The sequence below is a fragment of the Corvus hawaiiensis genome, chromosome 3 (assembly GCF_020740725.1).
Source record: "Corvus hawaiiensis isolate bCorHaw1 chromosome 3, bCorHaw1.pri.cur, whole genome shotgun sequence".
In the NCBI taxonomy this organism is placed as follows: Eukaryota; Metazoa; Chordata; class Aves; order Passeriformes; family Corvidae; genus Corvus; species Corvus hawaiiensis.
The window spans coordinates 105,968,337-105,993,855 of NC_063215.1; the positions used below are offsets into that span (position 1 = coordinate 105,968,337).

At 48.6% G+C, this 25,519-nt stretch overlaps 1 protein-coding gene and 1 long non-coding RNA gene across 3 annotated transcripts; both read right to left on the minus strand.

Annotated features, from left to right (window-relative positions):
• Window positions 1-14,091: 14,091 nt before the first annotated feature.
• Window positions 14,092-22,490, minus strand: LOC125323390 (TOG array regulator of axonemal microtubules protein 2-like). Of its 2 annotated transcripts, XM_048298307.1 has the most exons (5): window positions 22,459-22,490; window positions 21,399-21,502; window positions 18,474-18,678; window positions 17,074-17,290; window positions 14,092-14,475 (listed from the first exon to the last, which is right to left on the minus strand). In XM_048298307.1, exons 1-5 carry the CDS (start codon window positions 22,468-22,470, stop codon window positions 14,240-14,242), a joined length of 774 nt encoding a protein of 257 aa, XP_048154264.1. In that variant the 5' UTR covers window positions 22,471-22,490; the 3' UTR covers window positions 14,092-14,239. The 2 variants fall into 2 exon arrangements, with proteins under 2 accessions (XP_048154264.1, XP_048154263.1); XM_048298306.1 differs by lacking the exon at window positions 14,092-14,475 and having other exon boundaries at window positions 16,691-17,290.
• A 46-nt stretch (window positions 22,491-22,536) lies between these two features.
• LOC125322585 lies at window positions 22,537-25,459 on the minus strand. The gene is made up of 3 exons (XR_007202108.1): window positions 25,418-25,459; window positions 23,765-23,917; window positions 22,537-22,576 (listed from the first exon to the last, which is right to left on the minus strand). It is a non-coding gene; the product is annotated as an uncharacterized LOC125322585 (long non-coding RNA).
• Window positions 25,460-25,519: the final 60 nt, after the last annotated feature.

The window sequence follows — 25,519 nt, forward strand, 5'->3', positions numbered from 1 at the left end:
TGGGGTGCCTGAAGCAACTTCCAATTGAGGACAAGGTGAAGGCTGAGCATGGCTCAGCCTCACAAAGAGGTAAGGCGGGAGCTGGGCCGCTCTCTGGCGGGAGGAAGGCTCTTGTGCCAGCCTAGAGAGCCTGGGCACATTGCCAGGGAACAGTTCTGCCCTGCATGTGCCCCCTGCACTGAGCTGTGCTGCTCCCAGTGCCCCGTGGAGCTGTAGGGCTGCTCAGCTGTGGGGCCGGGAGAGGAGCAGGAGGGTGCGTGTGCAGCTGAGCCATTCCTGGAAAGCACAGGCCTCTGGGCTCCCTGCTGTCCCAGGGCAGCCCAGAGGCCAGGCTGTTCCTGTGCTGGCTCTGTGCAAGTGGGTCAGGGTGTCTCCCTGGTCTGCCTCAAGTGGCTGCTGGCAGGAGCATGTTTCCCTGTGCAGCTCTTTAGAAGTTTCCAGGGAATCTCTCACATGAAATACTGTAGCTTCTGATGCTTTATGTTGGCATTGTGGCCTCTGTTATATTTTGTGTTTCCATTTTGCAGGACTGACTGGCTACACTCTTGCGAAGAAGTTTACCATGGAATCTCCCTCTATGCTCCTTCCCTCCAAGCCATTGCCTCCCATCCAGAAGAGCTCTCCTTCTTCTAACACAAACAAAATAAGTAGCAGAGAGCAGGAGAATGGGAAAAATGTCACCGGCAATGATGATGACAGAAGAAAAAAGCAGGAGCTGAGTTCAGAGAGAAAAGGACATATGGTAAGGACACCAACCTAAGTCCTGTCTGGTGGATTTCCAGTTTATGTGCTGTAGGCAGAGCTCGGAGACCTTTTGCTGTGGTGTGAGGCCAGGGAAGCAGCTGAGCAAAGGGAGAGCTCAGCAGGACACTGCACTTCAGGCTGTCTTTGCAGTGGGTGTGTAGTGCAGGCTTCATGTCCTCAGCGGGTATCAATAGCAGGGGAGGTCTTTGAATGGTTTCTGGCTCTCTTGTGGCTCCTGCTCTGTCTTATGGCTGAGAAAACACCAACAGGCAGTCAGAGCAGCTGAAGTTGGCCAATCTTGTGAACCAATCCTTCTACATTTAGTAAACTACGGGTATGTGTGAACCATCTCTGTGTCTTGGTGGTGTTTTCTGTCAGCTGTGTCCGGTTTGGACGGAGAAAGGTGTTTGCTGGAACAGGCAGTCCTGCAAAGTCAGTTCCAGGTTGTGTCAGCTTTTGAGTTGTACAGCCATGCCCTTGTGCCCAGTTGTCTCTGATGCTATTTCTAGACTTCATCAGCTTCTGGGCAGCTTTGTGCATTCTGGCACGGCTTTGTCCAGAGGGAAGGGATGGCAGGTGGCCATGGGGAGAGCAGCCCAGAGCCCACCCCCACGATTGCCTTTGCAGCAGGGCCAGGACCTGCAGTTGTTTTGGGTTTGCCGTGGGGTGCAGGAGGAGGCAGATGAACAACAGCTTTGGTAAACAGAATGTCCAACCCAAGGCTTGTGTACTTGATTCCAGCCTTGCTGAGAAAGGGCCCAGCGTATCCCTGAGAGGAACTGATCCTTCCACTGAAGTTTGAACAGGGCCTGATTTGGCTCTTTAGCTGTGCCAGGGACAATGGGATCCTAAGGAAGGGTGTGCATCTGCCCCCGCTGCCTCCACCCCGCTTGCTGGACATGGCATGGGGGCCCTGGAGCAACTTGGGCAGGCAGAGGCCTTCCAGAGAGCAGCAGGGCAGGGAGCTCAGCAGAACTTCCTAAATGCCAGTGAGCCTGAGATGATGGATGTGTGGGAGCTGGAGAGCACCGAGCATGCCCAGAGCTCAGCAGCATTGGGGCTCAAAGGCTGCTGGGGAACTGTACGAGGGAAGGGAAGCAGCAGCAGAAATGAGGGGCTTGAGAAAAGCAGGTTTGGACATCCTGCAGGATGGCTTTGTGGGGACTTGGCTGGAGATCCGCACTGGCTGTTAGGTGCTTTAGGGACAGGGAGAGAATAGGGATCCAAGGCCATTCCCATACGATCCAAAAGGCCAGTGGAGGCAGTGGCACCGCAGAACATCTTGGTGCCAAACATGTGGATGCCATCTGGGAATGTAGCCACATTTCCAGAGAAGTGAGCACAGGGATAGCGATGGCAAATGTGGGACATGGCCTCTCCCTCACCACTTCCCTTTCCATTCCCGGTCCTAGACCAAGTTGCTCCATCAGTTTGACATCTCTGCCAGGTCCCAGCTAAGAGCATGGCTAAATGTCTTCAGGCATGAATGGGGGCAAGGCTGGATGCTTGATCTGAGGAGTACTGTGTTCTACTCTTTGCAGGCTTCCTTGCTGTGTTCCAGTGGTGGGGATATGAAGAAGGGGTCATTGGGACCACCTTTGATCCCCCCAATACGCAAGGCAGTGAGTCCCCCTGTGAGCAGTGCGGCAGCGTCTGTCCCAAGCTCTCCGCAGCTGGATTTCCAGGAGTCCCAGGAGATGAGGTAAGCCAAGGTTTCTGCTGCTCCAGTGTGCTGTTCCCCTCGCTCTTCCCGTCTCATGAGGTTATTTTCCACAGTCATCTCTCCCTTGTATTTAGGCAAACCTCAGTGTATTCCCCATTTTGCCCATCTGTGGTGATCCAGCACAATGGCAAAGCCAACACCATATGCCCTAAGAGCAAAGGTGGTTGTGGGGAAGAGGAGGCAGGGCTTAAGAGCACCTCAGAACAGGTCCTCTGCTGGACTTGGCTACTGATTCCCTCTATGGTGTTTGTGCTGTCATTTGGGAACTGTATTGCATGGATGTGGATACTGTGGTTCTTTGAATACTGTGATCCTTGCCTGTCAACTTCTGCAGCCATGAGGATATGTCAGGGCAAATATTGGCTACTGAGGAGGTGTCTGCAAATTCAGGTGCTGCTCCTGTAAATGTCAGGTGTGACTTCTCTGTGCCTGGGCCTCCACCGTGAAACCAGAGCCCAGATAAAACTTGGGGTACAGATGTATAATCTGATCGATGTTTAGTATTTCGATCTGGGCTTAAGATCAAAGAGGGCAAGGTGCTAGAGAAGAGTTATAGGACTGTACCTGATGCAAAGACATTGGCTTGGATATATGTGTGAGAAAATGTAGCTGTCAAGCTTATCCTAGTGACAAGGATAAAGCAGGAGTCCCAGAAGTATCATTCCAATTGAAAAGCGTCCGTAGGGCTTTTAAAGTGCAATCGGAATATCCTTACCTAGCAGCTGAGTTGGAAAAGGCCTTTTTGTCCTTGAAAGAGCAAGGAGGTGTACTGTCATTCTCAGGAGAGAGCAGTGCTATGGCCCCACGTAGCCCGAGACTGTCACCAGTGTAAGGCATGAGCAGGCAAAGTCAAGCTTGGGCCGGAGAACAAAAGTAGCTGCCCTCCATACAGACTTGTGTCTCAGCTCAGCAGCTCTTGCTGCTTCACAGAGGCTGTAGGAGCCACTTGGCTGCAAAAGGAGAGAACTGGGCAGGTCTGATGCAAGTTGAAGAATGACTGCTGTGTTTCAGCCGGAGCTTGGCAAGCTCTGTGGGACTCCAGCACCTGAAAGCTTAAGGACAATTCCTCAGCTTTGCATCGTGCTGGGTTTATGTGTTGCATTTCCTCCTTTATCAGGGGGACCATGCTAAGAAGGTTTGCCTCCTTTGATGCTACACACATTCCATGCCCTTCTCTTTCTACCTCCTCATATGTTCTTTTGTCCTCCATTTTCTCAAGGCCAAGATCCAGCAGCAGAAGCAAAGAGAAGAACTCTGAACATGCAAGTAGGTACAGGGCATGTCTGTCCTAAAATGACCATTGGAATGCTGACCCAGGGGTGGCATTGTGACAGTTTGGTTGAAAACCATCCTGGTTTAAATGTCTTCAAATTCCTTTCAATTCCTTGATGGGCTCTCCCAGAGCCTGGTCACTGGGAGTGTGCTCCGGTGGTGCAGTGAAAATTACTCCAGGAGCTGCACTGGTACCTTGGGGCTCGGGAAATGCGCCACAGGAAAAGAAAACATTCCTCTCCATCCTGCACATGCCTTTCATCTCCCTGCACCCTTTCTAAGGTCATAATTAGTAGAGAAAAAAAGACATTTAGCATGAAAGGAGAAATGTTCCCACTCCTTCCTCCTGCCTTTGAAGGAAGAAGGAGAACACCTTCCCTTGGGGCAGTTTCTGCGCTGAACCCTTTGAGATCTGAAGGAGATTCATGGACATTGCCTGGTTTTGCATGGGAAGAAATAGGGAAACCTCCTTAGACAGAAAGTCCTTGTGAATGTTCCAGTTAAGGGGAAGGAGACTTCCAAATGGATGCAGCCTATGCAGGATCAGAGTTTGTCATCCTCTGACAGCACAAGCCTAAAGCCACCTATGGCAGGTTCACGATGGCAAATCTCTTCCCCGACTCTCTCTGCCCATGTCAGTATTGCAGGCTGAGGCTGGGGGAGGAGATGCCTTCTGCCTTGTCCCCCCTCCCTGCCTTGCCTGATCCCTGACAAGAAGAGTTGTGCCAGGTCAAATGAGGTGTCTGGTGCATGTGTGTCAGTCCCTGCTTTCAAGTTCAAAGCCTCAATGCCAGGGTTGTTGTTCCTTTGCTATCTCTGGGCGTGGAATGATAGGAGAGATGAGATTTGAAGAAACAATTTTGCTGATGCAGAAAAACGATTTATCATTGATGGAGGCCTGTACAGAATGATTAGTTCTCTGAGTTTCAAAAGCTCCGTTGGAGAGCATTTCAGATTAACCTGCACCATGCCATTTCCATTAAGAAAATTTTGAATTGTCAGGATTAGCGAAGATCAGAAATGTTTTGAGGCAGGTCATGTTTATGTAGGGTTTGGGTGTCTCTGCAGGAAGGAAAGCAGGGAATAAACTCCTGGAGCAACAAAGCAGAGAAAGCTGGGACGTTTGCATGACCAATGTGTTCCCTACAGATATGGGCTGCTTGAATAGTGGGGACATGTAATGGGGATTGCAAATCTTCTTTTGCTTCTAACACGTGGTGCCATTGTTTGTGTCCCAGCACTGCCTTTGTTGTAAAGAGAAATAAAAACCACCAAGAAAACCCAACCAAGAACTGAGGGGGAGTTACAGAAACAAAGGCCTTGAAAACTGGCTTGGGAAAGCAATTACTTCCTAGGTGGAATTGTCAAATTCTAGAGACCCCTGTGGGTTGCCAACTGTTTGGAAGGAAAGGGATCCCCAAGTAGTGGATGAGCCATGAGCAGCACAGAAGCAAAGTAGTGGAATCTCTCTCTCCCTTCCTGCCAGCTCCATACAGTTCAGAGCAATTATAGTGATGCTAGTTTCATGAAAAATAAAAACAAAGTGATCTTCTCAATAATAAATAACCCCTCGAGTGCCTCACCCATTAGTTGTGGTGATTGTAAAGGTGGGAGTTCAACTAACTCACTTCTTCCCTTGTACCTGATCTACAGCTTCTTCTGAGTCTACAACAAAAACCCAGAGGAAGAAGGGAAAGAGTTCATGGTGTGTGATAGGACCTGGGATGCCTCTGTTCCCAAGGGAACTGGCTGAACTTTTCGGCTTGAAGACTGATGTGCGGAAGCCCGGCCTTGGCAGTGCAGGTCTCCGCTCGCAGCCTGCTCAGGGGGCCTTGGCCCAGGAGCCCCGGCAGGGGCAGCTGAGCAGCGCTGCCCCCGGGGTCACTGCCAGGGAGCACAAGGTGAAGGCTGAGCATGGCTCAGCCTCACAAAGAGGTAAGGCGGGAGCTGGGCCGCTCTCTGGCGGGAGGAAGGCTCTTGTGCCAGCCTAGAGAGCCTGGGCACATTGCCAGGGAACAGTTCTGCCCTGCATGTGCCCCCTGCACTGAGCTGTGCTGCTCCCAGTGCCCCGTGGAGCTGTAGGGCTGCTCAGCTGTGGGGCCGGGAGAGGAGCAGGAGGGTGCGTGTGCAGCTGAGCCATTCCTGGAAAGCACAGGCCTCTGGGCTCCCTGCTGTCCCAGGGCAGCCCAGAGGCCAGGCTGTTCCTGTGCTGGCTCTGTGCAAGTGGGTCAGGGTGTCTCCCTGGCCTGCCTCAAGTGGCTGCTGGCAGGAGCATGTTTCCCTGTGCAGCTCTTTAGAAGTTTCCAGGTGGTCTGTCCCATTAAATACGTAGCTTCCGATGCTTTAGGTTTGCATTGCGGCCTCTGTTATATTTTGTGTCTCCACTTTGCAGGCGTGACTGGCTACAGTCTTATCAAGAAGTTTTCCTTGGACATTTCCTATGTTCCCTAACCGACAAAGCCCTTGCCTCCTGTCCAGAAGAGCTCTCTTTCCTCGAGCTCAGGAAGAAGGTGCTGCCTGTCCGAAGAATGTTTGAAGATTTGGATTTATACGTTAGGCTTTGTAGTTACAGATGTACATATGTTCTGACATGTAGATGTAGTTTGAATAAATGTGTTGTCATTTTATCTTTTAAATTTTGAAACTAGATTTTCAACAGTATATATTTTATTTTGATTGGTTTTGTTTGTTTTAAATAAAATAATTTTTAAAAAAAACAAGCCGAGAATGTGAGACCTGCTAGCCTAGAGGTTGTCAGAGTGCAGCTGACTCAACGTGCCACTGTCTCACGGTATTCTTTCCTCACAGCGCCTCTCCTCTTCCTCTTTTGCCATGTTTTCTTCATGTCATTTGTGCTGCTGTTTGTTATTTAGCATTACAATGGGGCCACCTATTACCATGTTTGGGGGACAATGGACCCAGAAGATCCTGTGTAGTCTCCAGTTTTCTGCCTCGATCTATTCTGTGCTCACAAAAGGCCTGAGCAAAGCAACAAAGAGAATGTGCCCAAATCCCAAAGCTTTGCTCCTTTGCAATGTCAGACGGATCTGGCTCAGAGGTGTCTTCAATCACAATTCCATAGGTAAGAAGAGGACGTGTATTTCACTGGGAAAAGAGGCACTGCTTTGGAAAAGGCATCTGTATGTATATTTACCCAGGACAGCAGTCCAACGGCGTTGTTTGCAACTTGTTTGCAGAAGGATGAGCGGACTGTGAGGTTATTGAACAGGTGACAAGGGTTCCTCAAATCTGTACCCTAGCCTGGGTGCCATTCAGCCCACGGGTATGGGATCATTTGGTACCATGGACCAGTGCTTGCCAGCATATTGAATTCCTGCCTAGCTGGAAGAAGCAATTCTGGGTTCAGCTCCAGCTCTTGGTGGGCTGCATGATCACTGACAATGCTGCCTTTCCAGAATTTATTTCTCAGTTGCCTTTCATAGTCATTTGAAGCTTTTAAACCTCACATGTCAATTTGCTCTGCCTTAGGGAAAAACACTTCTGAGCCCTGTGCAAACTGTAACCTTTTGACACCAAAGTCTTCATGGTTTCCAGGCTCGGATGTTAGAGAAGAAAATGCATGTGAATGTGTTACTTAGGTTTTCTGGAGGAAAAACTCTGTGTCACGTGGCTGCGTGTGTTTGCTTAGCTATGGGTCAAATCCCGGACTAGTAAAGCCTGGGAAGGCTGGCATGCATCAGGGAAAACTAGTCCGTGAGCTTATGGGGTTGCCATCACCAGCAGAGTGGATGTGTCCTTTGGGGATTCCTCTGGAGACAAAATTAGGCACCTGCTCCCTCCTGCAATATTCTCTTAGATCTTTCTAAAATATCCTAGAAAAGGCAGTGAAACTTCATGTCTACTTGCACACCCACTGTTTGAATAGGGGCATTTCTGTCTCTCCGCTAAGTCATTGCTCTTGCACACCAGAAACAGGAACACCAACAAACGGGAATGATGCATGATCCTCCTGCTGGTGCCTCAGAATACTGGTAAGTGCAGATCTGGGTAGCTACCCAGATTAACATTTAATTAGCATTTCATGCTCCTTCAAGATCCCCAGATCTCAGGGCATTTTGTTTCCAAGCTGCAGCTATACCATCACTCTCTGGGGAAGAACAGTAAATAGGAAACAGCGACTGCCAGTATTGCAAGAGTGTGGGGAAAACCTGAAGTGTCTGTGTAAAAAGATGAGTGGGAAGAGTGTCATTGCCACAGCCAAAGCTTAATTAGGGGAGCAGGATCAGTTCTTTACTGCATGGCTGCAAGATGATCGTCAGGGACCTCCTTTTTGTACCTCATGCAGGAAAGGAGCTCTTAATAATACCCTGCTACTGAAACCCACACTGGGGTGTAGCTCTGTAGTGGTTCCCAATGAAGCAGATTGCCTGCTTTGTCACTGCCAGCCCTGTGACCCTGTGAGGGACCACAGTTCATCCCACACATGTTCTGTCTCCAGGAAAAGCTTGCCTTGGCTTATATGAGGGGAAAAACCAGAAGAATAATAAAATGGACAATTAATCTGGTCACTTTGGAGGACATGCTCATGCTTTCACATGTCAGCCTTGTACCGGCTTGTTCGTCATCATGAAACATATCAATAGAAAAAACTCAGATCCTATGCTACATCTGAATGAAATTCCTTCAGATTATTAAGATTTCTGTTGTCAGGACCCGGATAAAATCCTTCCGACACTCACTTGCAGCTGTCCTGGATTTCTGCAGCCCTTTGTGGAAACCTGCTGTAGGTACAGTGTCTGGAGTTGGTTTGGGCCTTTAGGAAAGATGTGTGGAACAGTATGCAGGGCTCTCCTAGGAGAAAACTGTTTGTCCAAGACCGGGGACATCGTGCCTGCAGAAGTGGAGTGGCCCCGCTCCCAGCCCAAGAGTCTGTGAGCTGAGCCACGCCGGGGAGAAAAGACCTCGAGGGGCACCAGCCCAGCCGCCTCACCTGCCATGACCGTTCTGCGGAGCTCTGCCGTGGGGTGGAAGTCGACGCTGGGCGAGCCACCGAGCTTTCATCTGCTGCTAGAACTACTCCGTGATAGCTCCTGTTTTTCCCGAGAGAGAAGCCAGCGCCATCTTGTAACGCTTGTCCTGGGCGGGTTTTCCTCTGGCATTTTGGGTCTTTGTTCCAGTGGGAGGACGGTGAGGTCTGACAGTTTGATATCTACAAGTTACTTACTTATTTTTCCTTGCCTTGTGGGCATTCTGTTTGTTAATAAAATGTTGGGTTTTTTCCACTTTCATCTATTAGTATTCATTTCCTATTGCTGGAAAGGGATTGTTGGAACAGTTTAGAGGAGACAACTAATTCCAGACTGCCCTAAGTTTTCTCAAACTGAGACAGATGGCTTCACATAGGAACATCCCCAAGGCTGCTGAGAGGAAGGCATGGAGGAAGGCAAACCTAGTTGTACCAGTTTGGCCAAATTTAGAAATATATCCCCTGAGAGAAGGCACATCACCACCCCTCCCCCACCAGGTTTGGGAAAAAATAAATTTTCCTCAAAGGAAAGTGAAAGAGATAAAAACGATTTCTTTAACAAACACACGGGAAAAGGAAAATAATGCTAACTAATAAAAATCTCTCGCTGTGGAGAAAAAACCTGGCAAAGTGTTAAGAGTCCTCCCTTTGGTCTCCTTGGAGCTGGGACTTGGCCCAGGGCCAGGCCCTCTGTGCTTGATGGAAAGTCCTCCCACTATGCTCTGATAATTGAAGCAGTGCAGTAGAAAAGGGAGAAAATCTGAAATTCCAGGGAAGGAAAAAAAGTTCAACTCTCAGTCTCTCTCTGGAGAAAAAGAAACTGAACAACTGGCCAAAAGCTGACCGGGCAGCCGCAAGCCGGGTGCCTCCTCCCTCCCCTGCCGCAGCTGGAGAAAATGTCACTATCTGTGTGTGACCTTGAACAAGCTGCAAACTGCTTTGAAAAAGTTTTGCTCAGTTTTCCCTTCCCCCTCTCAGGCTCAGTTTAAAGGCATAAAAAGGCACAAAAATTAATTTCTGGGCATAGGGCAGCAATATGGGATACACATCATAAAGTTACCCCAAGACACTAGTATTTCTGAGGGAAGTTCTTTTACACCAAACCAACTGGAGTCGTCAAACAGCTGACCGGACGTTTCGAGACATGGGCCAAAGGGGAAACCTTTCAGTGTGTTTGGTCAAGGCCGGGCTATGCTCGAGGCAAAGGTGTGTCAGTGTACTCGGCTCCTTCTCTCCGCATGGTGTCCGGCAGGCACAGGAGCCCAGAGCTCCTGCAGAAACCATCACAGCACTCAGTGGGAGCAAACTTGTGTCCAGTCCTCACGCAGAGCTCTGGTGTCCAGCACTGCACCTCCTTGGAATGAGGAATTGTTGCAGTGCTCTTGGAAGGAGCTAAGGAGGTTTGGCCTTCAGATCAGCTCCTTCCTAGCTCCTGATTTGCTGCCCTGGGTAAGCTGCTGCCTGTGGCAACACTTGGTTCACAGCTGACAGCCCTGCTCTGCTGGCGGGCGGCCATTGCAGGAGCTTTTGCTGGGGTCATTGTGATGCCTTTTCTTGGTCTTAAAATCAAGAGTCATGCACGGTTAGAAGGGGAAAAGGGATTTTACCTTGGTATTTATTTTAAGGATCCTTAGGTGTACACGTCCAGGTCATAGGCATCAAGATGCACCCTGCCGAGTCTATCTCTCTGTGTCTCCCCTCTCAACATTGGGTATAACATTATAGGTTTTACTAATTAGCATATCTATCAAAGATTCCCCAATGAGAGGCTCAAGTGAGCCCCCCTCCCCAAGGAACCTTCCCCTGGATGGTTCTATCTTGGTTTACAGAATGTGTTCTGGAGAGGACCTTGGGGTCTGGGGCACACTGATCCCTAGCTACGAAGCTTCTAAAATGTTTAGTCTCTTAGCTTGACAAACAAGTCCAAGAATGTAGGCAAAAAGCACTAGGAATACAGAAGCTGTAAAAAAGTATAACGGGGTATAGAAGAAAAGGCAAAAATCTTCATGGCATCAATTGAACCTTTCAGATCTTCCCAAGGAGAGCTAAGGAGGGAACTTGTCAAAAGAGCATTGCCTGGGCAAAGCTTTTAACATTAAATCTTTCCTCTGTGCTCATTACCATGCACAGGAAATATTTGAGGAAGCAAGTTTGTTGTTCCAGAAATTCCTGCAATCAGTCAGATTGCCAGAAAGAAAACACAGATTTGGGATGTGTAATCTCACTTTAATTCATTGTATAGAGAAATACAGGAGCACTTCTTGGGAGCTGTGTGTCTAACCTAAGTGACCTTGCCACCAAGAACTGAGAAAGGTGGGGAGAGATGGAATCAGTGGCACAAGGATCTGCAGTGGGATTCTCCCGCAGGCCTGAGGAAACTGCCCCGGGCTTCCACTGGGCCATGGCTTTTTACTCCACATCAAAACTTCATGCAGCGGCTTTTCACTCCACATCAAAACTTCATGCTTCACACTGTGGTGGTGAATCTTCCCTGGCCTTGTCAGGCCACACTGTGATCTCAGAAATGCTTGTTAGGCCCCAGCCTTGATGAACAGCCCCTGGACTCAGCTCCTCTTGAGCTTGCCCAAAACACTGAGTGCTCCCAGGAACTTGTGCTGTCTAACCAGCTCCTGGGGTTTTCTATGAACAGTCTTGGAAACTACTTTTCTTGCCTGAAGGCCATAACATCCTTCTTCTTGCACTTCCAAAGACAGGGTGCTGACCCAAAGTGCGGCCATGATGAAGCATTTTATGACTGAAGCCCACTGTCTTGTGGCCCATAAACAGCGGTCCAAAAGGAAGCCCTGGAAGCTCTCCTGGACCACAGCGGCTGCCACTGGCAACCTCCAGTGGGGCCTCTCAGAGCCAGCGAGCTCAAGGATCGTCGATCAACAATGGATCCTGGGCCAATACCCCCACTCCTCACGGCTCCAGTTTAACTACTGTTAAGCTTGAGTGCTGTTAAGCTTTTAGGCCACATTCCTTTTCATCCTTGTCCTTTCTCTCCCTTTGTCAAACCCGTCTAAACACACACACAGAGAGAGAGAGTTCTCAGTTCATGTCTAGTTTGATTGACTGCATTTTGTTTGTTGCTTTTTTTCCTTGTTGTGCCTTAAAGGACTAGTAAGTAATAGTGTGAATGTTGCCAACAAATTTTGTTGAGCTGTTACTTAACATTCTGTACTAGTTTGAAAACAAACCAGTGAGAGATCACAAGACAGAACTGCAATTTAATAGGAAAATTAAAATAATTGCAATAGTACAAGAACACTGACAGAGTCAGGATACAACCTGACACCCTGTTAGTCAGGGTGGTGGTAGGAGCCCAGATGAAGTGGTCCTATTGAAGCAGTGATCCTGTAGAAGACTCTGGTTTTCAGAAGAGGGTCCAGTAGTAGCTCTTATCCTCTGGGAATCCAGTAGAGAAGAGCTGCTTGTGCTTCAATCCTACCTGATTATATCCAGGTGGGAATGCTTGGCTCCTCCCCCTGGGTGGAGCATCTCCCAATGGGCTGATGTAATTCTGTGAGTCATGGGGTGGGTCATTGATTGCCCATTAAACAGAGATAGCCCCCAGAGGGATTTATCAAGGATGAGTCATGGTAGGAGATAACAAACACAGCCCCATCTGTTTTAACAGCTTGTGAAGGTGACAATAGAATACATACTCTTGGTTGCATCTTACACTGTAACCTAGGACATATTCAATCTGGTTTTACTGATAACCTTGACAGTGAATTTTTAAGCAATCTCAAACACTCGTTCATAACAAGCCTTGGGAGCATGAGGTACAGGGCTGACATTGGAAAGCAGGAGAATCACTCTAAAGTGATGAGTTTAAATGTCCATTTCGTTGCTCTTCTATTTATTTCACTCGATTAAGCCAAGCCAAGCTTTTCTTGGAGGCAGAATATGTGTGGGATTTATAAATACTACGCCATTACCCCATAACTCTGGGCTGAATGGCACCCAGGCTAGGGTACAGATTTGAGGAACCCTTGTCACCTGTTCAATAACCTCACAGTCCACTCATCCTTCTGCAAACAAGTTGCAAACAACGCCGTTGGACTGCTGTCCTGGGTAAATATACATACAGATGCCTTTTCCAAAGCAGTGCCTCTTTTCCCAGTGAAATACACGTCCTCTTCTTACCTATGGAATTGTGATTGAAGACACCTCTGAGCCAGATCCGTCTGACATTGCAAAGGAGCAAAGCTTTGGGATTTGGGCACATTCTCTTTGTTGCTTTGCTCAGGCCTTTTGTGAGCACAGAATAGATCGAGGCAGAAAACTGGAGACTACACAGGATCTTCTGGGTCCATTGTCCCCCAAACATGGTAATAGGTGGCCCCATTGTAATGCTAAATAACAAACAGCAGCACAAATGACATGAAGAAAACATGGCAAAAGAGGAAGAGGAGAGGCGCTGTGAGGAAAGAATACCGTGAGACAGTGGCACGTTGAGTCAGCTGCACTCTGACAACCTCTAGGCTAGCAGGTCTCACATTCTCGGCTTGTTTTTTTTAAAAATTATTTTATTTAAAACAAACAAAACCAATCAAAATAAAATATATACTGTTGAAAATCTAGTTTCAAAATTTAAAAGATAAAATGACAACACATTTATTCAAACTACATCTACATGTCAGAACATATGTACATCTGTAACTACAAAGCCTAACGTATAAATCCAAATCTTCAAACATTCTTCGGACAGGCAGCACCTTCTTCCTGAGCTCGAGGAAAGAGAGCTCTTCTGGACAGGAGGCAAGGGCTTTGTCGGTTAGGGAACATAGGAAATGTCCAAGGAAAACTTCTTGATAAGACTGTAGCCAGTCACGCCTGCAAAGTGGAGACACAAAATATAACAGAGGCCGCAATGCAAACCTAAAGCATCAGAAGCTACGTATTTAATGGGACAGACCACCTGGAAACTTCTAAAGAGCTGCACAGGGAAACACTCTCCTGCCAGCAGCCACTTGAGGCAGACCAGGGAGACACCCTGACCCACTTGCACAGAGCCAGCACAGGAACAGCCTGGCCTCTGGGCTGCCCTGGGACAGCAGGGAGCCCAGAGGCCTGTGCTTTCCAGGAATGGCTCAGCTGCACACGCACCCTCCTGCTCCTCTCCCGGCCCCACAGCTGAGCAGCCCTACAGCTCCACGGGGCACTGGGAGCAGCACAGCTCAGTGCAGGGGGCACATGCAGGGCAGAACTGTTCCCTGGCAATGTGCCCAGGCTCTCTAGGCTGGCACAAGAGCCTTCCTCCCGCCAGAGAGCGGCCCAGCTCCCGCCTTACCTCTTTGTGAGGCTGAGCCATGCTCAGCCTTCACCTTGTCCTCAATTGGAAGTTGCTTCAGGCACCCCATGCCACGACTAGGAAGGGGGGTGGAGAGAGCGGGGGCAGGTGCACACCCTTCCTTTGCATTCTGTCCTTTTTGGCACAGCTAAGAAGTCACGTCCGGAGGTGTCCAACTCAGCACTTTGTCATCTTCCTGCAGGTCATTGAGCCTTCACCAGCCCAAAATGTCGGAGAGGTTTTCCCGCACATGCGGAGGCTGGCTGGCAGCATGCTTCCTCAGCTTGGCGCCCATCACCTTGTAGAGGGCGCAGGCAAGCTTGGTGACCACAGTGCGGACATTGGCGCTTCGGACAGGCAGCGCCTTGTTCCCCAGGAAGGACCAGAGCACGGGCAGGGCGTAGCGCTGGACGACTTCGGGGCTCCTGGGATAAACCCATGCCACAAGCGCTGCCGGAAGAGAGACACAAACTTCTTAACCACCAGCCTTAATGCAAACAAGGATCTACCTCTAGTTGTGATTTTGGGAGTCTCTCTGGCTAAGATCAGTGAAATAACAGTGAGAGCCCCATGATCCAGAAATGGGCAAAGCAGCTGAACATCCCCAAAACAGAACCACCAAGCCCTCAGGACTAATTTCTCCAGATCCGAGCCTTGTACCTGTGGCAGACTTCACAGCTTTACTAAATCATTCCACAATCTGTTTCTGGCATGATGAATGACCAAAATGTCAAATTGCTGTTTATTTCCATTTAGAAGTTGTCTAAACCCACTGCTGAAGGTTTGAAAGGCACTTTAGAGAGGAAATTGAGAGATTTCTAATAAAAAGGATGACTCCGTTTTTGTGACCTGGCTTAATTAGCAGTGGATTTAGACCCCGCTAAAGCAAGGCTATAAATAAAGCAAGGCTATACACTGTCTTCTCTAGTATATATTGAGGTTATCATTTTTCCATCCCTTGGCTATTGCTGACATAGCAAGCTCCTCTGAGCAATCAATTATCAGCTGCATTTGGAGCATTTTGGGCAGCGCTGACATAGGAAGACCCTGACTGCACACCCTGAAATGCTCAGTCCAATGGCACTTCCACAGCACAGGCAGGGAGCCTCAGCACTCTGCTTCTGCCCCTCTGCCCCCAAAGGCTGCCTTGCACAAAATCCGTGCCTCTAACATGTGTGCTGAGTTTGGACCTAAGCTGTGACCCCCAGGCACTGCAGGCTTCCGCCTCAAAACTTTCCAAGAGCAAAGCAAGAATTCTGTGAGGACAAAACAAACCGATCCCCTGAAACAGCATTTGCCACCATTTTCCCTAAAGGATCAGAGCTGTCCCTGAGCTTCCAAGAGAGGAGCCAGCTTGGGAATTTTTAGCCCCTCCCTTTCCTGGAGGCAGCTTCTGAGATGCCCCAGTGAGAGCTCAGCCCCGAGGCCGAGTGCCGCCCCCATCTCAGATGCTGCACACCTCTGCAGCAGCCAGGGAAAACCTGCCCAATACACCTTCCATGGGTATTGGGCAGGAGGGACAAGCTCAGCACCTCCTGATTTGGAGGAGCCACTCTAGTGTCTATTCACTGGCATTCCCTGTAAATTCTGCCTCGGAAGACCTCTTGCCTTAGAAGGGGAGGCCATACCTGAGAGATGCTCCGTGACATCCAGCAGAGCTTGGCCCTTCAGTTCACTCCTGCGGTGGCTGAACTCTTTCATCAGGGATACTTTATCTACAAGGGAAACACACATTTCTGCTCTCTCTTCTGAGGTCATAAGAGAAAGGACAGTGGGGAGGGAAAGGGCAGGGGCAACTACATTTTGCAAAAGAAAGGAAATTCCTGCCGATTTTTGAATCCTTTTCTTCTTTCCTTCCAGCCTACTTGGGAAGATTTTAAATTCCAAAAGAAAAGCTCTCCTGTCACTTTTTAAATCCAAAGTTGTCTGCTGTACCAGGAGCTATGTTAAACATTTCACATCAGGGACCTCAAGACTTCAATCACACGTAAGCAGTGAAAAGGTTTTGCATCCCAGAGCTTTGCAGAGGTGATCTTCTCTCTCCCCTATGGAAAAGGGTGAGAAGGCTCCAAAATGCACACCTCCGTTCCCACCTGAAGGATAAGCTGTTTTTAAATTGTCAGGTTACCTGTGTGGATCTAGGGACAAGACTCCAAGTTACTCATACAAGAGCTATTAGTGCTCAGTGCCTCAGTAGCCTGTGGGTTTCTGTAACATCTGTGAAATCAGATCTTGGCAGAGAGACTGGAAAATGAACTGATTTCCCAATACTTGACCGGCGTATGTATTTTGGTTTTCCTTGTGCCTATCTGTCGCAGTTTTGGGGGTCATGTTTGAATTTACTGTTGCCTGCATTGGCCTGCAAGCCTCGAGTCCTGCCACTCTAATAAGCCAAGGCAAGCTTTTCCTGGAGACAGAACGTGTGTGGGATGAAGTTTGGTCCCTCACAGGGTCACCCAGGCTGGCAGTGACAAAGCAGGCAATCTGCTTCATTGGGAACCACTACAGAGCTACACCCCAGTGTGGGTTTCAGTAGCAGGGTATTATTAAGAGCTCCTTTCCTGCATGAGATACAAAAAGGAGGTCCCAAATGATCTTCATGCAAGCATGCAGTAAAGAACTGATCCTGCTGTCCTAATGAAGCTAATGCCTATGATGTGGAGCCTTCCAGGAGGCTGCTCTGCAGAGGTTCTGATGCGCCGCTGTCCCTTCATGCCAACAGCAAAGCTATTCATTTGGGAAGTCAACTGGGGCCCAGGCAAACTCCAAAAATCCCTTTGGCCCTGAATTCCAGCAAAGCTGTAGTCCAGCACTTCCTCTTCAGACAAGCAGCACAGAGCCAAGGGCTCCTGGGACTTTTGGGAAATGCTGATGCACATTCAAGCCTGCTGGGGGACTGGTGCGTAAGGACTGCACCTGCACAGCTTCTGGTGGATGTCAGCTGGAGGTTTCCACAGACAACAACAGCTGTCAAGGCACTCAGCGTTCTCTTGACTCGCAGAGGCAGAGACACACTTGAGGAGAGTCCATGCCAGGGCTCAGCCTTACCTAAGTGAGCCATGGATTCTTCCAGCGCTTTCACAGCTGCGGCATAAACCCCGGGGTCCTTTGAGTTTAGGTTGTTTGTTATTCCTTCAACCAGACAGATGATCACCGGGTTTAAGCCATCTTTCAGGATGCCTACGATTTCAGCCAGCACGTCCAGCGCCTTCTGCTTCACTTTCTTGTGCGTATCACCAAGTCTCGGGACAAAATAATCAAAAATCTGTGAAGAGAACAAACAACATGAAAGCTGGATTAAAATGTCCTTGTTTGAGGAAGGGACGCAGAAGTGAGCACTCAGCAATGTAAAAGATGAAAGTGATCCTTCCTGTCAGGTCACCACTTGCTTGCACAATTTCCCTGTTTTCCTGTGGGCCGCTCACTGGAATGGTTGCGCAACCTCATGCTGGTTGAAAGATTTTCATATATTTTGAAGAGCTTTGGGTGGGGACAGAATAGTTCCTATGGTGTTTCTCTCCACATTTCAGTCATTAAATTCATCCCATTTATTGATGCAAAACGGTATCTTTGCTTTCGAAGTATGGAACCAGATATTTACAATGCCCCTTTTTCTACACAGTTGCCTCAAGTTCTGAGGGCAGTTACGATTTTGCCAAAACTATGGCTGGAGGAGATCCAGGTTTTGTTCCATCTGTCTCAGAACCTGTGTCTGGAGAAGTGCAGGGCTCTGATCAACTCTTCCAGGATCCAGACCAATTGTCTACCCAGCAGGTAGACTTCTGAAATTTAATGTGCTGGACCGCTCTCATTAGAGCAGGTTCAGTCCCTTGACAGCCACATTATCAGGCACCATTTTCTGGACAAAGGGAAAAAGCAGCTACTGGGAGGAGAAGGAAGAGATCTGTCCCTAGCCATTTCCCTCCTTTTCCAAAGAGAAAAAAGACCCCCCCAAGAAGGGTGAGCACCGTCTTTACCAAGAGGACTAGGGATGCCGATGGAAATGAGTAACCAGAGTTGTGCCTGTGCAAGACAAGTCGGAGTTTACGGAAGTATCCTTTTAAAAAAAATTGGTTTAAACCAGCCCAGCCTGATACTTCTCTTCCCCATCCAAACCCATTTTTTTGTCTGGAGAATAATTGCCACGCTTTCAGTGGCTGGATTCCCTTCACTTAACCCAAGTGGGAGTAGGAGACAGCAGAAGTTACACCAGCAGAAAACTCTGTCCTCCTCTGATGAACAGCATCAATAGGCACCTGCCAGACAAATACATCTGGACCGAAAGAACTTGTCCTGAAGCGTGGACCTGAATTAAATATTTCAGGGTAAGAGGCACCAGCCTGTCCCACACAGCCAGGATGTAGTGCCAAGACACACTGAATTAACTTGCCTGCTACAGGCTTGGGAAAGGAGCTAAAGGAAAGGAACAATGAAGACACCCTACATACTTGGACAGTGTTAGTGGAGACGAGCTGGGGGCTGCTTTTGCACAGGTCTAGGAGGAGTGCCACTCCTTCCATCCGTGTCTTAAACTCCTTGGCTTCCAGGAGATTGTACAGCTTCTGGAGCGACTCCGTTTCTTCCACAGCCGGAGGTAACGTGACCTGGGCTTTTGGGCGGCGTAGGAGGCGTCCATCAGAGGTAGACTTCACCCTGTTGAATAAAACCAAATGCGGACCTGTTGGTGATCATACCTTCAGTTAATTGTGAGCAGAACATCTTGGGGAGGTTTCCTAATGATGTGATTTCAAGCTAGAAAATCCTGATCTGAAAAACAACGGGAGACCTCATGACAATCTGTCATGGGTTAGCAAGCATAGTCCCGGAAGTGATGTTCTTGCAAAGGAGTGCTTACAGCTCCTTCTGTGACCTGACAGAACCTATCAGCTGGCCACTTTGAATATGGACAATTCTTTAAGCCACTTAAAGTTGTGACCGCCTCTGTGATCCACACTTAAGAACAGGAAACCCCGAGGCAGACTCTCTCTGTCTTGTTTCCGGTGCTGGGACAGGTGGCTGCGGGCCCCGTGTGGGGGCCAGCGGGCCCGGCCCAGGCCCTGCTCAGGCCAGGCCGGGTCGGGCCACGGCCATCCTGGAGCCGACGGGCCCTGTTCCACCCGCGGAACCCCCCCCACAGCAGGGCTGTGGGCAGCCGGAGCGGCTCGGCTCCCCCTCTCCAGAGCTGCCAAGATTCAGCTAAAGCTGCACGGCTGTCTGGCAGAGGTCATGTGACCAACAGCGATAAGCCACATTCCAGCTGCAAGGCCTAGGTGAGATTAACCCTTTTAGTGCTATGAAGAGCTGAAAACCGGAGGGAAGTGAAAGAGGAGATGCTTAAAGCTGAAATTCTGTTGTGAAGCTATGATCGATCAGAGTACCTGCTGTAATTTCATGAAGGCATGGGGGGTGGAGCATTCAACTTGTACTTGTGAGCAAAAGCACCTGCGCTGAGATAAGCAGATGCTGACGCAGCTGTAATTTCATGAGAAGTTTGAACAGGGAGAGATGGAAGTGATGAGGACTTTTGCTCCAAATGGAAAAGGAGAAAACCTCAGGTCCTAGAGATGCTCCCAGAGATAGTTCTAAAGAGGAAGATGAGGAAGACCCTTTGCTTCCAGGGAAGGAGAAGGGCCTCTATTCTTAGAAATGAAATACTCCCAGAGATGGGTGAAGAGAACTTTTGTTTCTGAACGGCTCAACCTTAAAATTTTACCCCAGCAATTCAAGAGTGGACCCTCGAAAGCAGTTGTGGGAAAAGCTGCAAGACGGGGGAAGGGACTCACATGCAAGCAGAGAACCAACCCGGGTGGCTGGCTCCTTGCGATAATGTTTTCATAGCATGGGCAAGAGACTCCTCTTCCTAAATGGACTGAACAAGGTTATTATGGAAGTGGTAAACAGACTGAACATCTCAAGGGCTGTCTTTTTACATTATCACTGCAAGAAGGGAGAAAGGCAGGGGGGAGGAGAAGTGTTCTGAAGGCATGGTATGACTTTTTTTTTCTTCTTTTAGGTCTGTTAATAAACTTCTTTCTATTCTTTCAAGTTTGGTGCCTGCTTTGCGTTTCTCCTAATTCTTATCTCACAGAAGGTAAATAGTAATGAGTATTTTGGACCAAACCACTACACTAAATTGGTGTTTCTGCCTGGTTACAAACCAAACCCGCTACACAATCATTACAGGAGACAATCTGCAAGCAACATTCTCACCAGTGCTTACTCAGGAAAACCAAGGATGAGATGCATCTCACTTATCTCCAGACGGCTTCCCAGGTACACATGTCGCACTGCTTTGTGAAGAAAGAGAGACGCTACTTCCATGTTTAAATGCCTCATCATGAGGGAGGTGTGCGTCTTATAATAAGGAAACTCATCCCTCTGGAGAAGTGTCTCTACAGCAGGCATGACAATCTGGAAAAGTAGCTCAGATGCATCTGAACAGATGGATAGGGGCATATCTGAAGGATCCAGAAAATCCGTAACAGGGATAAAAACAGAAGCCAGACATCCCAGCACTACGCTCACATGATTGCTTCCCTAGAGACTAGATCCACAGCTTAACAAACCCACTGGGAACAACTCTCTTGAGCATGGGAAGATCCTGACTATGCTACTGAGGCATGTGGTCACTCTCCTGCCAGCGCTGAGCATGACAGAGCTAAATAAATCCCCTCTGTTATCAGAGGACAACAGGTACAAGTAGCTCTCCCACTGGCAGGAAGAGACAGCAAGGACCAAATTCCTGTCTCAAATGCTGATTGCAGCACAGGGGGAAATAAACCAAACATGCTGTCCATCAAGCAAACAGTATGAAGGACAGGAATGTCAAGACAAAACGTCCACATTGAGACACCTGTTGACCAAAGTTGCTCAGGAACTGGCTTGCTACTTACTACTCATCTTGGTACTGTCTGAGGGTAAGAAAACCATGACTCAGGAAGGCCAAACCACATGCATGGGAAGTGCTATTTTGGGGAACGGCATCTTGCTTCTAGACTGGGACTTCTCATCAAAACACCCATCTGAAAAAGACTGCTCTCAGAGGAAAAAAACCCTGCTTGAATTTACTTGTCCCAAGTGAGGCAGCGGAGACATGGCCCTCTCACAGCCTCCACAGCACTGTCCTTGCCACTGCACTGGATCTTCTGAGCTGCAACCAATGGGTGTCTTTTTGTCGCCCATTTTTTGTGGAAACCCTTCCAGAGAAGTTGTGTTCAGCGTAATGCAGAAGGAGACATTTTTTATGATAGAGCATTTGTAGGGAAAGGAAACAATCTCTGGCACAGGTCATCTCCACCAGAAAGATTTTCCTGAGGAAGAGACATGTAAAGCTTGCCACGTGCTTTGTCACATCTAACTAAAGTGCTCAGTACCGTTTACTAGAAGGCAATGTGGCCTGGGGCTTCTTCGAGCCATCGCTCCTCTTCTTCACAGGCTTCTCGACAGATGGGTGTTCATCCTTCTGCGTTTCCATCCCCTACAAAGGCATAAAGAAACCCCATGGATCTTTAGAATGTAAAATAGGAAATTACCTGTTTAAAACACAACTTATAACCAGGATCACTGCTACCAAGGCTTGGGCAAACCTTTCCGAACTTACAGAAGGAAACAGGCCAGAGGTTCAGTGATGCCAACTCTTTGTTTTCAATAGCCCAAGGCAGGTTATGGCTGCTACCATACTGAGCAGCAGTCTAAAATCCCCAATTCATTCCTCTTGAGCATAAATGGGAATAATGCAAACTGGTAGGGAACTAATGCTCTTAAAGGAAGCTGCAGAAAAATTTGGACTCTTTGGAGGTTGGCCCATTGTGTTGGAAGTTGATTTGGTTCCACACTCACTCTCCCTGGTGCTGCACAAAGCCACACTCCCTTCTATAACGTAGGTAAAAAGAATAAAAAAATAACCCAGGCAAACAAATGATTTTCCTCTGGATGCTGCTGAATTCACCAAGCTTCTTCCAGCTGCACAGGGCATGACAGCAGGGCAGTATTCCCAGAAGACAGATAGTAATTGTAGGAATTGGGATTGACTGGGACATCTTTTGAATATTTGGAAATTTTCTTGGCACTACTGCTTCCTGTGTCTTTTGCAAAGACTCTGTTATCTCCAGAAGCACTGTTCTCACTTAATTGCGTCACTGGGGGCAGAGTAGGGATAGTGGGGTGGGGGGTTATGCTTAAATGTAAACCCATTTTCTCCTCTTTCCCTTCCCTGTTTGTGGCCAATATACAAAATATCCAATACCCCACTTTTCCCCTAATATTATCAATTCCTTTGTGCTCTGCAGATGAACAGGCTACGGATCAACAGTTCATTCCCAGGAGCAAAATGATTTGGCAGAAAAGGAATGAGATAAGATTAGGTATGTTTGATCTCATATCAGCAGTGGCAATACTTGCACAAAGGAGACATTTCTCCTACCAAGCACTTACTTTCTTCTTCATTCTTGTCAGAATATCTTCCAGGTCACGGGTGGAAAGAGATTGTTCCAAAAGCCTTTTAAATTTTTGGTGATTCAGCATCATTTTCACCATCTCCTGTCCATAATGCCTAAAACAAGAAAGAAAGAAAGAAAGAAAGAAAGAAAGAAGGAAAGAAAGAATAGAAGGTGAACAAACAAAGGAGGAGCATTAACAGAATAAGCTGATACCTTAAACTCAGCAGCTGCCATACCTGCATGAGAAGGCATTACCTACTCAGCAAAGAGAGAGATTTACCTCCACTTGGCACTGCACAGTGCTGTCAGCTGAACACAAGAGGCAAGAGGAGAACATGGGGAAACAGAAAAATACAATCTCACTCTGAAACTGTGGGTGCGCTTCTGTGGCATCGAAGGATCCCAGGGAACAAGCAAAACACCTCTGCTTTGAGTCAGAGCTTATTAGCAGTGTCTTGCTGCCATTGCACAGTAATTTGCCTTTCTTTAACTGGCAGGGAAGCCAGGACCAAATGCCTCATGCTTGCTTTTGATTATTCTATACCATATGTATGCACAGGGACAGCTAGTTGCTCATGCGTTCTTGGCAGCTATTAATGGGAATTGAATCCTCAAAGTGAGGGGATTTGGGTGGTTTGGGTTGATTTTGCCACTAGGAAACCACAGTTTTCTTCAGGAAGCAATTTGGAGGTCATTCAGCCACAGATAAGAGCATTACAGAAATCTGCAGAAGAGGTTTAGAAAGACTGAATACATTGGCTAAAGACCCCGGGAATATTTCTAGGAAAGTCTTAAGTTAATGAGAAATAGATGTATGCGATCCTTCAGTGATGAACATTAGCCAACATTTTGGCTTTGTCTTGTGCACCTAAGGCCAAGCAAAACTGTTTGACTGGCTCATCTGATGGCTCTTTTGATCTCAGGAAAGAATCATTCAAGTCCCAGGAAGTTGGCAATGCTCCCTCTTGCGGGACAACCTCAGGTTCCCCAGCACAGTCATTTCCCCAGACAAGCCAGGGCAGTGGTCACAGCACCAAGCCTGACAGAGCTCAAGAAGCCTTTGGACAATGCTCTCGGGCACATGGAGTGACTCTTGGGGGGCCCTGCACACAGGCAGGAGCTGGACTCGATGACACTGATGGGTCCCTTCCAATTCAGCGTATTCCGTGACTCTGTGAACCTCATCCACACAGTGAGGGAACTTAATATTTCCTTTAGCTTCCACTCTTTTGTGGTTTTGCCCTTTACAGCCAGACACCCAACAGTTTTCCTGTTTTAGGAGGTGAAATGAAGATCATTACCTTGTGTCCTTGTGACAGTCCTGAGCAAGCGTCCCTGCCGCGTGCGCCAGCCTCTCAGCCCTGGGCGTTCCTGCGAGCTTCGTGACTCCAGTTTTCTCCATCAAGGACAGGAGGAGTTGGGCCGCGCACTTCCGCACCTGGACGTGGCGGCTCCTGGGAAGAAGAGAGCGGACACTGGGGCACAGGGAGCAGAGGGACACAGCGCAGGCCTTGGCCAGAGCATGCTCCCTGTCATTGCTGGGGGAAGGAGGCCTGGGTTCTCCCTGACACTTGGGACACCTGTAGAAGGTTCTGTCCGCAGAGAAACACAAAGTTAGCACTCTACAGAAGGACTGCCTGCAAGCAAGAGTGAGGAATTCAGTCTCCCTGCACTATCTGATACTCAATGTCTTTCCCCAAATTCACTCTGAGAAAGAGGGAAATTAAAGACAACCCAGGCTGACCCATCAGGAGCCAGCCACTACACAGACAGCCGCAGCAGGATTGAGGATATTTGCACCCATTTACCCCAAATCTGCAGACCTTGGGAAAGAAACAAATGCAGGGAAAACACGCTGTGGGACATGAAGTTGCAGAATATTCTGCAATGCAGCCAGTTTCTTCTGTGAGGCTTGGCAAGAGATACATCTGAACGTTTCCCCCTTTTCCAAAGCTGAGGAAAGGGTGGCAGTCAGTTTAGCCAGCTTGTCCTGTTCTAGACAGTGTCTCTTGGGGACTATCAGGCCCAGCACCAACACTTAAGGCAGCACCTGCTTCAGCTGTCCCACGGCAGTCGGCCTGTGAAGGTGCCTGTACAGTGATTCATCATCTCAAGGCTAACATGAGACATCAGTTTGAATAGCAAGTGGGGCTCTAAGGCCAGGACAGTCCTACAAGACTCCTCTTGGCAGGAGCTGCACCTGCTGTGCAGGCTGTGCCACACCCAGCACGTTCTCCCCCATGTGCTCCATGCCCCAGCAAGAACCCTCCTTACTTCTCAAGTGAATGGCATAATGAAGATGCATGGTTTTTCCCAAGGCCTCTGTGGTTAGGGCTGTGAAATATCAAAGAGCGCTCACAGCTGCAGTTGCAATTGTCCCTCTTCCCACAAAACCACAGGGCTCTATCCTTAGCCTTTGCAGGCACTTTCACTTGCCCACCATTCACCACATCTAGGCAACTCGGACAGACTGGGAGAACTCCAGGAAGCAGCAGCAAGCTGAGTCAGGGGAGGTTGAGCTTGGATATCAGGAAAAAGTTTTTCACCCAGAGGGTGGCTGGGCACTGGAACAGGCTCCCCAGGGTATTGGTCACAGCACCAAGCCTGAGAGAGTTCAGGAAGCCTTTGGACAACGCTCTCAGGCACATGGTGTGACCCTTGGCGTGTTTGTTCTGTGCAAGGGCAGGAGCTGGACTCGATGAGCCTGATGGGCCCCTTCCAACTCAGCATATTCTACAGCTCTGTGATTCTGTCAACTAAAGGGCTGCATGAGGGCAGAAATAGGTGACAAGAGGAAAGAAGTGAGGTTGATTGGAGAATCAAGTCACTGAGTTCACAGAAGATGCAGGATACAGGACCCTTCCCTCCCACCGTTCCCATTCTCTCTCTCAGCCCTTCTCCCCCCCCACACACAATAGAAGGTGAAGAATATCACTAAGAGAAGAAGAACCTACTGGACTCCACTGTCCATGAGAGCAGTCATTGCTCGTGCAGGAGTCACATGCTCCACCATGACTCCCAGGGTGTGACTGGCTGCTTTCTGAACAAACTCTGGG

Excerpts from the sequence above, each read along its gene's own strand:
- LOC125323390 (XM_048298306.1), bottom strand. Across the intron at positions 18,679-21,398 it reads ACATTGCCTTCTAGTAAACG|GGTGAAGTCTACCTCTGATG; the intron begins GTACTGAGCACT and ends TTTATTCAACAG. Across the intron at positions 17,291-18,473 it reads TCTCCACTAACACTGTCCAA|ATTTTTGATTATTTTGTCCC; the intron begins GTATGTAGGGTG and ends TTCTCTTCACAG.